At 37.5% G+C, this 12,995-nt stretch overlaps 1 protein-coding gene and 1 pseudogene across 2 annotated transcripts in view; both read left to right on the plus strand.

Annotated features, from left to right (window-relative positions):
- Window positions 1-4,603: 4,603 nt before the first annotated feature.
- Window positions 4,604-5,582, plus strand: LOC309822275 (annotated as a pseudogene). Its single transcript has one exon. The product of its transcript is annotated as an uncharacterized misc_RNA (transcript).
- Window positions 5,583-5,788: 206 nt separating this feature from the next.
- The window catches only part of LOC309822276 (transmembrane protease serine 11F-like), a gene marked incomplete at both ends in the record, with an annotated part of 59,262 nt that continues 52,055 nt past the window's right edge, over window positions 5,789-12,995 (plus strand). The window contains 1 exon segment of the mRNA XM_082654014.1: window positions 5,789-5,852. Within this exon segment, the coding sequence (XP_082510140.1) occupies window positions 5,789-5,852 (64 nt within the window).

Raw genomic sequence — 12,995 nt, forward strand, 5'->3', positions numbered from 1 at the left:
TTTGAAATGACTGCAGATTCCCCTTCTTACCACTCCCTCCCCCTCCTCCACATTTCCAGTCAGTGCTTGGACCATGGGCCTCTTAGACTCTTCTGGGCTCAGGGGGAAGACATCATCGCGAAAGCTGCCTCCTGCTACCTCTAGCATGACACTGAATTTCTCACTGCCTAGATATAAAGTTGATGAGAAAAAGCCTAATATCAACCACCTTCATAATTTCAGCTCTGGTAAATTATTACTGAGTTGTTAGATACACAACATTCAAGTGATCTAGGCACTGTGAAGTTAGGATCGGTGCCATGGCGTACAGGCCTGTTGGTGGTGAGATTTCACGGAATCTTTCCATTACCCTTTCCTCATTGTGTATAGCTACTCGTGTGAGTTCTGTATTGTACCGTAACCACTTTGAAAGAAACATTAGTAGAAAAAGATTGATTTTTATCAACCTAAATAATGCTGGTATATGAACTGATAAAATTTAGGGACTTGGCTAAAATAAGGTAGGAAATCTGATATGAACTGACAGCATTAAATATTTTGCAAAAACATATTTCATTTAATGAACTCTTTTGAAAAAAATTGAGGAAAATGTTGAATTTTAAACAAAGACTTAAGTACATTTCAAACTTAATTTCTCTCAGTGTTCTGTTAAAAATTGGTTCCCCTTGTTTGAGTATGTTTTGCAGTTGGGCCTCTAGGTAGCACACAGGTAGATCCAGGGAAGCAAGCCCTTGGGATGTTCAAGTAATAATGAAAACTGTAGTAAAACCGAAAGAATACAATTCATCTTTGCGAAGGCATTTAAAGATGAATCCATATAAATTGACACCATGAGTAGTATATTCCAGATTTCTGGACGTGACTTTCCAAATTAAAATAAATTTTATAATGTGATAATGAGGAATTTCTTTGGCAAACAAACTTGAAGAGATTTAAATTAAGGAGAAATTTTAGAAGTTTAATTTCACAATGGCATCATATTTCTCAGAGAAATATTTCTGATATTTTTTTTTACAAAAGATTTGAGAAATAGAGGTTAGGCCACAGTGAAAATATGAGCAATAGTTCAAATTTTATGTGCACAGAGAAATAGATAATACTGTATCATATTTTTAAAATAACTTTCTTTGAAAGATAACTTATAAAGGGTTTCAGCATTCCTGGACATGTCTGTTTTAACCATCTCGTTGGAAAAAGTTAAGAAGTCATGACTGAAATAATACTTATTAACTGTGCAAGAGGGCAGGCCATTTCTCAGCGACATCTTTTATCTCTCTTCCCACAGTACCTAATAAAGTGCTCTGTATATAATAGTCTTTCAATAAGTGTTGTTGAACTGACCTTTTATTTTTGTATTATGCAGAAAATATAGCTTTGTTATTATTTACACATTGATTTAACACATTTTTGACCGGAGACATATTACGGCCACAGGCGTTAGTTTCTGCAAAAATCCCCCGGTTAATAATGTGTTAAGAAGTAATCCCAGATTTTACATTGTGTGACTTAATCCAGTTATTTATACACACTAAGCCTCAGTATACTCACTTATAAAACAGGGATAATAATATTTACCTCAAACACCATTGTAGAGATCAAAATGAGATATTTCGAAGTGCTTAGCAAAGTTCTTGGAACATAGTAGGTGCTCAAGAAACAGTGTTATTATAACTGTTGCTGTAACTACAGTCTTATTTTATACAATTGCTACTTGATCACAATAGCTTGAATAAGTATTTTCAAAATGAAGAGATGAGCAGGTCAACAGAATGCACTGACTTCTTGTTTAATTTTAATTCTACAAAAGAAGTTTTATTAGGATCATTCCAAAAGAGATTGTCAAGTTGTTCTCTGTTATTCTAATTTTTCATTTCAACTTTTAAAAATGATAAACCTTATTAACCATAGAGTTACTGGATTACATGAAGATCTACAGTCTAATTCAAACGATGCCTCCTCCATGAAGCCTTCCTTGACTCCCTCAAGTGGAGATAACATTCTTTTTTCTGAAATTTCTTACCACTTAAAAATAACATTTTTATTTTCAGATAATCATAGACTCACACAGAGTTGTAAAATGTAATACAGAGAGATCCCGTGTATCCTTTATCCAGTTTCTGGCAAAGGTAACATCTTGCTTAGCTATAGTACAATATCACAACCAGGAAGTTGACATTGAGACAATCTATTAACCTTTTGACATTTTATGTTTTTAAAACATGCAGTTATTTGCATGTGTGTGTGTATTTAGTTCCATGTTGTTTTTTATCTCATGTATGGATTTGTGGGCCACCACCACAGTCAAAATGCAGAATAGTTTGATCACAAGGACCCCTCACGCTACCCATGGCCATCTGGCTCCATCCCTACCCCTGTTCCCAGTCTTTAACCCCTGGCAAACATTAATCTGTTCTCCATCTGTATAATTTTGTCATTTCAAGAATGGTATATAAATGGAATCATACGATATGTAAACTTTGGAGGTTGGCTTCTTCACTCAGCATAATTCCCTTGAGATCAATCCAAGTTGTGCGTGCCACACACACACAATAATTCATTCTTATTTTATTGCTGTGTAGTATTCCACAGTATGGAAGCACTGCAGTTTGTTTAACCATTCATACATTGAAGGGCATTCAAGTTGTTTATAGTTTTTGGCTACTATGAATAAAGTTACTATAACATTTGTATGTGGGTGTGTAGGTTTTTGTGTGAACCTAATTTTCATTGTATCTTCCCATTTTTTTCTCAATCTTATATAAAGTACTATGCAAACACACATCAATTGTCAACCCTAACCTCCTTTGGTGTACAAATTTTACATTTACCACTGTTCCTGGTGCATCATCCTATGTACTTACACACTTAGTAACTTTGCAGGACCAATTATATGTTCAAATACAATAAGACTATATCTTAATAATAGTGTTATTATCTTAATATCTTTTCATGTAAAAATAGGGAATTTAATAATTAAATTCTGTGACGTTCAATAAATTCACAAAACATTTTCAAAGAAACAACTTTCAGCAGAAAGCCAGTGCAGCAATAATGTTTTTTAACTCTAGAATATTTCTCTTGTTAGTTCTAGCACTCTGGTGGTGTAAATTAACAAACATTACTGATGTTCAGGTTTCTTCCTGCAAAATGAAGCCGCCATACCATGGATTGGGTGACTAATAAACAACAGAAATGTGTTTCTTGCAGTTCTGGAGGTTGAGAAGCCCAAGATCAAAGTGCCAGTTATAAGACAAATAAGTACTAGAGATTTAATGTACAATATTATTAATATAATTAACACTAAAAAGTAATTTTATATTTAAAAATAAATATGAGGACAGTATTAAATAAATTGCACTCAGGGTGCCATTAAAAATGGATTTTTTAAAAATCTAAACAGACATTACTCCAAAGAAGACATACAGATAGCCAAGAGGCACATGAAAAGATGCTCAACATCGCTAATTATTAGAGAAATGCAAATCAAAACTACAATGAGATACCACTTCACACCAGTCAGAATGGCCATCATCAAAAAGTCTACAAACAATAAATGCTGGAGAGGGTGTGGAGAAAAGGGAACCCTCTTACACTGTTGTGGGAATGTAAATTAGTAGAGCTACTATGGAGAACAGTAGGGAGGTTACTTAAAAAACTAAAAATAGAGCTACCATATGATCTAACAATCCCACTCCTGGGCATATATCCAGAGAAAACTATGGTTCAAAAGGATACATGCACCCCAATATTCATTGCAGTGCTGTTTACAATAGCCAAAACATGGAAGCAACCTAAATGTCCATTGACAGATGAATGGATAAAGAAGATGTGGGACATATACACAATGGAATATTACTAACCCATTAAAAATAATGAAATAATGTCATTTGCAGCAGTATGGATGGACCTGGAGATTATCATACTAAGTGAAGTAAGTCAGACAGAGAAAGACAAATATTATATGATATTGCTTGTATGTGGAATAAAAAAATGATACAAATGAACTTATTTACAAAACAGAAGCAAACTCACAGACTTAGAAAAAACAAACATGGTTACTAAAAGGGAAAGGTGGGGAGGAGGGATAAATTGGGAGTTTGGGATTGTGTGAATACACACTACTATATTTAAGATAGTTAACAATCAAGAGCCTGCTCTATGGCACAGGGAACTCAGTATTCTGTAATAACCTAAATGGGAAAAGAATTTGAAAAAGAATAGATATATGTATAACTGAATCACTTTGCTGTATGCCTGAAACTAACACAACATTGTAAATCAACTGTAGTCCAATATAAAATAAAATTTTTTTTAAATGTACTTTTTTAGGTCCGCTCTGCAGCAGGCCCAGTGAGGCCCCCTGGAATTCGGGGCAGCCGGGGACTCGGCCTCCGCCCTCGCGGCCCTCTCGCCGGGGAGACCCAGGACGGCAACGCCGAGCCCTACCCTGGAAGTGCTCACAGCCCGGCGCCTGGACTGGGGACTTGCTGCATTTTGGCGTAAATTGCAATTGATTAGGGATCGTTTCTCAGACTCAAGTTAGAAGTGAGAGTTCAGATAAGTGAGGCCACCACTGCTGCTTTGAACACCTCAGAAGAGGAGAATGCATTTATCAGGAGTGAAAAAGAAGAGCTTGCTAGGAGTCAAAGAAAAGAATAAAAAGTCCAGCACTCGCGCTCCTTCTCCTACCAAATGCAAAGACCGCTCTGATAAGCAGTCCAAGGATCGCTCTAAAGATAAGGGGGCCACCAAGGAGTCGAGCGAGAAGGATCGTGGCAGGGATAAAACTCGAAAGAGGCGCAGCACTTCCAGTGGTAGCAGCAGCACCAGGTTTCGGTCCAGCTCGACTTCCAGCTCGGGCTCCAGCACCAGCACAGGCCCCAGCAGCGGCTCCAGCTCATCTTCAGCATCGAGCCGCTCAGGAAGTTCCAGCTCATCCCGCAGCTCCAGCTCCGGCAGCTCCCCTGGCTCTCCGAGTCCTTCTCGGCGCAGGCAGGACAAGAGGCGGCGTTCCCGCTCCAAATCCAAACCACCCAAAAGAGATGAAAAGGAAAGGAAAAGGCAGAGCCCTTTGCCTAAACCTACCAAAGTGCACATTGGAAGGCTCACAAGGAATGTGACCAAGGATCACATCATGGAGATATTCTCCACCTATGGGAAAATTAAAATGATTGACGTGCCTGTAGAAAGGATGCACCCGCATCTGTCTAAAGGCTACGCATATGTGTAGTTTGAGAATCCAGATGAGGCAGAGAAGGCGCTGAAGCACACGGACGTGGACGGAGGACACATCGATGGCCAGGAGATCACTGCCACGGCTGTGCTGGCCCCCTCGCCTCGGCCAACCCCCTCCCCCAGCCCCCCGGCGATTCAACCCTCCCAGGAGAATGCTGCCACCGCCTCCCATGTGGCGCAGGTCACCCCCACGGATGAGGAGAAGGTCGCGTTCCCCTCGGCGCAGGTCCCCTGGCCGCCGCAGTCACAGGAGCCGCTCCAGCTTCAACTCCTCCCGATACGCAGGGCCACCGAAGCTCTGCCCTGTGACTTGTATCGCATCCAACTCACTTCTGTCATTTTTTTAGCCGAAGGAGGATCGGTAGGAAAGAAATTCCTCACTCAGGGGCAGGCTTCGAAGGTGAAGGCAGTAATTGCCCTGGCGGCAGAGTTCCGGCTGCAGGAATGTTGTTCGTTTGGGGTCGTGCTTATAAAGATGCCCTCCAGTTTTCTGGCTAGAAATCTTCAACATTTCTAGTTCCTGAGAGTCAGTTTAGTGGCAAAGCCAGCAGGGATGAGCCGGGGGCTCCAGGAGGTGGTACAGCCCCAGACTGGGAGCATGTTTTCCCGTTCCACAGGTGACCTGGGGCCGATCTGGTGGCCTGCTCGTGCCCTAACCTGTTGACCTGCAGGGTCCCACAGGAAAGGGTGTGCTTTTATGCAACTGCCGTTCCTGTGAGCCTGGCCCTGCTCTCCTGCTTGAGTCCTCTTCTGACCTCTAGGGCCAAATACCCAAAATGGTTCTTTCCATGTGTACTCATGTGCGTGCACACACACACACACACACACACACACACACACACACACACACACGTCTCCCTTTCTCTCTGAAACTGCTAAGCTGAGAGCCATCTCTGTCGGGTCATCACAGAAGCCCCCCGTTGTGTTGGTATTCATGGTGGTTGTGCAGGTTACCTTGGCAACGTGTACATTGTTTTTTGGCTTTTATTGTACAGTCAGTACTATATATGTAGGTAGAACTCTAGATGGTGCTACTAATCTGCAAATCAGAATTTCAGCCAGGAAAGAAGACTTACTGGTCCAGGTGGAATAATTCTGAGGGGAAAATTAGAATATCTATACTTAAAAACTATGATAAAAGAATTCAATTGCTCTTTGTGATTGCATTCTTAAAAATACTCAGGTGAAGTAGTATAAAATATTAGTATTTTCAGGACACTAAAAATATTTTGCAAACCATAAGAAAATATGTAGTATCTACAACTTCAGTAGTTCTTTCCCCAGTAATTTGGAAAGTATTTGCTAAGGATAAATTTGTAATGTTTAATTATACGAACAAAATCACATTTATCACATAAATATATTTATAGTTATAAAGATTTTACAATAGCCAGGACATGGAAACAACCTAAATGTCCAATGACAGATGAATGGATAAAGAAGATGTGGTACATATATACAATGAAATATTACTCAGCCATAAAATGGAATGAAATTGGGTCATTTGTAGGGATGTGGATGGATCTAGAGTCTGTCATACAGAGTGAAGTAAGCCAGAAAGAGAAAAACAAGTATAGTATATTAACGCATATATGTGGAATCTAGAAAAATGGTACAGATGAACCTATTTGCAGGGCAGGAATAGAGATGTAGACATAGAGAATGGACATGTGGACACAGTGGGGTAAGGAGAGGGTGGCGCGAATTGGGAGATTAGGATTGACATATATACACTACCATGTGTAAAATAGTTACCTAGTGGGAACATGCTATAAAGCACAGGAAGCTCAGCTCGGTGCTCTGTGACAACCTAGGTGGGTGGGATGGGGGGACCAAGGAGGTCCAAGAGGGAGGGGATATAGGTATACATACAGCTGATTCACTTCACTGTACAGCAGAAACTAACACAACATTGTAAAGCAATTATACTCCAACTAAAAAAAAAAAATTTGAGAGTAGGGGTTTTAAATACCAGCAGTATATTTAAAATTTTACACATTTAGCTATGTAAATAATGGGTACTCATTTTCTTCTTATGAAAACTCCATCTGAAAATGGAGTGCACTGAAATGTGTAACTCTTGACAAGTTTTCTTGGAAAAAGTCATTTAGTTGTTATAATAACAATATTCACATATGTTTCAGGTATATTAAATTTCTTATCACATCTAACCTCTTTAGATCGCAGATGCATTCTTTTCAGCATCTTTCATATCTACCTTCACAGCACCTTGCAAGGTGCTCGGCAGTGTAGTAAGTTTTCAGTACATATTGTTGACAGGCTCTTTATTTTGCTTTCATACAGAAATAATTTCCTTTTGAATAGCTTACATATTAATTTTTCAGAAATTTTGCTGTGAAATATAACACAGAAAAGAACACAGGAAACAAAGGTACAGATCAATACATTGTCACAGAGTGAATAGCCATGTAATTACCACCTAGTCAAGAAATAGTACACTGCCAGCATCCCAGAAAACAGTAACCTAGACTTCTAACTCTATACTCTACATCTAATTGTGTTTGAATATTACAGAAATGAAATCATAAGGTATATATTATTTTGTAACTTTTCATTTGTGAGAATTATCTATGTTTCTGCACGCATCTGAAGTTCTTTTACTTAAAATGTTGTGGAATGTTTTATTATGTAAAAATACCACAAGGTATGGTATTTTGTGGTAATACTTTTTTTTCATTGTGTGAAAACTTTGCTGTCTTCACAATCATTAAGACTATTTCCTAAATTATCTTCTAAAACTTTATTATTTTTCCTTTTACATTAAGATCTATGATCCTCCTATAGTAGAATGCCATGAAGGGACCAAGTATCATTATTGTTTTTCATAGAGATATCCAATTCAGTCATTGGGCATATACTTTCATTTAGCAAATTGCCTTTCAGGAACCCAACTCAAAGCATGTTGGGTTTATCAACCACCCTTACCCAGTGTGGGCCCTGGATTCCAATTTTTTATGCTGTTGCCCTGATATTGTCAGATGCCTTACTCAGCCTTAGCATACTTTTCAGAAATAGCAGCTCCAAATGGCAGGCTAACCCAACTTCTTTGAGTTTATCTTCGCCGAGATCTTGGCCCTGAAATTTTTATCTTGTTATCTCTATGACCTCGTCAACAGAATTTCTAACTATTTATTTTACCCATCTTTCCTACTATAATTATCAGAAGTGTTGGACTGAATTCCTTAGTCCATCATTACAGGAAATGCCAGACCCATGTATTTCTTTTTAAAGTGTTTATTGAATTTGTTTGCTTCTGTTTTATGTTTTGTTTTTTTGGCCCCGAGGCATGTGGGATCTTAGCTCCCCGACCAGGTCTCGAACCCGCACTCCCTGCATTGGAAGGCGAAGTCTTAACTACTGGACCGTCAGGGAAGTCCCAGACCCATGTATTTTAAAAAAAATTTTATTGGAGTATAGTTGATTTACAATGTTGTGTTAGTTTCAGGTGTACAGCAAAGTGAATCAGTTATACATATATCCACTCTTTCTTAGATTATTTTCCCATATAGGTCATTACAGAGTATTGAGTAGAGTTCCCTGTGCTGTACACTAGGTCCTTATTAGTTATTTATTTTATATATAGTAGTATGTACATGTTAGTCTCAATCTCCCAATTTATTCCTCATCCCCCTTCACCCATAGTAACCATAAATTTGGTTTCTACTTCTGTGACTCCATTTCTGTTTTGTAAATAAGTTCATTTGTTCCATTTTTTTTTAAGATTCCACATATAAGTGATATCATATGATATTTCTTTCTCTGTCTGATTTACTTCACTCAGTATTACAATCTCTAGGTTCATCCATGTTGCAGCAAACGGCATTATTTTGTTTTTTTATGGCTGAGTAATATTCCATTATATCTATGTACCACATCTTCTTTATCTATTCCTCTGTCAATGGACATTTAGGTTGCTTCCATGTCAGTCCCATATATTTTTAAAAAATTAATCTTGATTTCACTACTCACTATCTGGGTGATCTTTGACAAGTAACAAACTCCTTGAAGTTCAATTTCCTCATTTGTAAAATGGGAGTGGCAAAATTTATCTAATAGAATTGTTGAAAAAATTAATATGAAAGGTATATAGAAGCTTGGAAGATGCAATATAAGACTGATAGTATACCTTCAATGAATGGCAGCTATTATCTTTGTTATATTAGTGATGATAATAATTATTAAGATGATGATGAAAACGGTAAGAGTTCTAAGTACCTCTGTCTACCACATTGCCCTATTCTCCTAATCTAAAAGTGGTATAAAGTTAATCTCACAACATTTATTTTAAGTGAATCAATATAGTCTTCAAGTAATGATTGCTTCCAGTTTTTAGATTTGCTCAAGACATACTTTTAATAATTTATCCTTGATTTTTTTTTTTACCCAGAATTTTGTCAAACTCAGTGGCAAATGATTTTCAATAACAACTTTTCTCTTTGCGAAGACCTAGAGGGGTGGGATAGGGAGGGTGGGAGGGAGGCTCAAGAGGGAGGGGATATGGGGATATATGTATGCATATGGCTGATTCACTTTGTTGTACAACAGAAACTAACACAGTATTGTGAAGCAATTATACTCCAATAAAAAAATAAACTGTGTTATCTCCACTCTTGTATTCCTCTCATCTTATGATTCATCAAAATTTCATAAACATTAGCTATAATGCTGCACACAGTTTCATTTGTAAGTACTCTTAGTACCTAGGAATGTAATTCATCTTACAAAAGACTGAAACCTATTGAACAGCAGCTTGGTCTCTTACAGTCTTTTTATTAATGTTAGACTTCAGTTCACTATGTTACAAGGGTTGCCAAGGAAAGTCAATCTTCTTTCAACTTTCCTTAGTCTGAACAGAGTATATAATGAAGTTACAGTTTTAGCAAAAAAAATTACCAATGCACAAGAAACGGTGTTTTAATCTAGAGGATTTATAGGAAGTGGGCGGGCACTCAAGTATCAGAATATTTGAATTTGATACATATACATCACTTTTTAATTTTTTTAAAATTTTTGGCCATGCTTCAGGGCATGTGGGATCTTAGCTCCCTGACCAGGGATTGAACCCACGCCTCTTGCATTGGAGGCACGGAGTCTTAACCACTGGACCACCAGGGAAGTCCTACATCACTTATTGACTAACAGACCTATTGACTAGGTTAATAGGTTACCCAGGTTACTTGAGAATATGAAGGTAGCTTCCTAGTGATGGACTCATGCATTCTATAGATAGGGAATACTGTAGCTCCCATTCTAAGTTAACTACATGACATCTTGGTCAAAAAAATACACCATGAGTTTGATAAATATGAAGTAATTCCCTAGATCTGGATCATGATCGACTATTGATAAAACTGAGCTTCTGGTTTTGCTATTTTGAGAAACAGGTTCTGTTAGAAGTATGCTTATTAAGAAACAGTGTCCTGAAAAAGGCCACTGTTACCTCACTAGACGAGCTAAACCAAATATTATTGTAAATGCAAAAGAAAATAGTATAAGAGTCAAATACTATGTAGGAATAAACAAGCAATGAAGAGAAAGGAGAAGAGGTACTTGCTTCCTGTTCCAGACAATGAAACTGTAAGTGCTTATTGAGAACCTGGAATGTATGAAAAATTAGTAAAATACATAAACCCTGCACTTTAGGATCTTATCATCTTCTTGGGGAAACAAGTATGGCACAAATAGAACAATAAATAGTAATTAGTTGTTGTGAGGTATGTGCAATTTTATGACAGAAAATATTAAAATTAATGTGGACCAGAGCTATTGCAGAAGATTTGGTAGAAAGGTTTAAGGTGGCTTTGAAGGATTTTGAAAATTTTGAAAAGAAATGTATTTGGATGCAAATGTCATGATAATGTTTGGGGGGAAATATAAACCCAGGAAGAGGAAGTGCTGTCATGAGATGGATAATTCCAGCTGCTACAGAGCATTTCATTAATTCTTATCCAAGTTTGTTAAGACACTGAGACTTCATAAATGAATTGAAACTGGGACATGCAGCCTATGGGAAATGTATTGGAACACATGTGCATTCTATAATATGCTCATTTATGATGTGTTCAACCAGATCATTAATATATAGCATGACATATTGTGATTTTCCATTACAATTGACAGGACTTTTGTGGTTATGGGACCAAGGGGAGAAAAAGTGCATAAGTACTGAAATTTTAGGCTTTGTTCAAGATGGAAGAAAGGCTTATACTGTTTCAGCAGCAACACTGTTTATCCGTGGAAAGTTGAAGAACCACGTCATTCGGTAGTTGCTATTTTTGACATTAGAAGCAAATCAAAAGAAAAAAGAGATGAATATGAAATGATTGATATCTAATATAAATATTTTATATACATCAGCTTCAAATCTTTAAGTCTTGTTTTAAAAAGATAAATTGACAGTAAATGTAATATAACATCTCTATGAGTCACGGATCATATTTCTATTAGCTGTTTCAACAAATATTGGGTTGGCCAAAAGGTTCATTTGGTTTTTTCCATAAGATGGCTCTAGTAGCACTTAGTTGTCTTTAACTTCATTCAAAACAGTTTTGTTAGATTGTATGTGACAGCTGTCATATCAGCGTGCATTTAAAAAAAAGACTTCAAAATTGGTGAATTTTTGTGTAGCCATTTTAATATTGAAGATGGAAGAAAAAAAGCAACATTTTCGGCATATTATGCTTTATTATTTCAAGAAAGGTAAAAACACAACCAAAACACAAAAAAAAAGATTTGTGCAGTGTATGGAGAAGGTGCTGTGACTGATCGAATGTGTCAAAAGTGGTTTGTGAAGTTTTGTGCTGGAGATTTCTCGCTGGACAATGCTCCACGGTCAGGTAGACCAGCTGAAGTTGATAGCAATCAAATCGAGACATTAATTGAGAGCAATCAACATTATACCATGTGGGAGATAGCCGACATACTCAAAACATCCAAATCAAGCCTTGAAAACCATTTGTACCAGCTCAGTTATGTTAATCGCTTTGATGTTTGGGTTCCACATAAGTTAAGTGAAAAAAACCTTCTTGACCGTATTTCCTCATGCGATTCTTTACTTAAACGTAATGAAAACATTTCGTTTTTAAAGCAAATTGTGACGGGTGATGAAAAGTGGATACTGTACAATAATGTGGAATGGAAGAGATCATGGGGCAAGCGAAATTAACCACCACCAACCACACCAAAGACCAGTCTTTATCCAAAGAAGGTGATGTTGTGTATATGGTAGGATTGGAAGGGAGTCCTCTATTATGAGCTCCTTCCGGGAAACCAAATGATTAATTCCAGCAAGTACTGCTTCCAATTAGACCAACTGAAAGCAGCACTCTACGAAAAGCATCCAGAATTAGTCAACAGAGAACGCATAATCTTCCATCAGGATATTGCAAGACCACATGTTTCTTGGATGACCAGGCAAAAACAGTTAGAGCTTGGGTGGGAAGTTCTGATTCATCCGCCGTATTCACCAGACATTGCACCTTCAGATTTCCATTTATTTTGGTGCACGTTCAGATTTCCTTTTATTTTGGTCTTTACAAAATTCTCTTAATGGAAAAAATTTCAATTCCCTGGAAGACTGTAAAAGGCACCTGGAACAGTTCTTTGCTCAAAAAGATAAGAAGTTTTAGGAAGATGGAATTATGAAGTTGCCTGAAAAATGGCAGAAGGTAGTGGAACAAAGGGTGAATATGTTGTTCAATAAAGTTCTTGGTGAAAATTTAAAATGTGCCTTTTATTTT

The sequence above is a fragment of the Grampus griseus genome, assembly GCF_964374135.1.
Source record: "Grampus griseus genome assembly, chromosome: 4".
NCBI classification, from domain to species: Eukaryota; Metazoa; Chordata; class Mammalia; order Artiodactyla; family Delphinidae; genus Grampus; species Grampus griseus.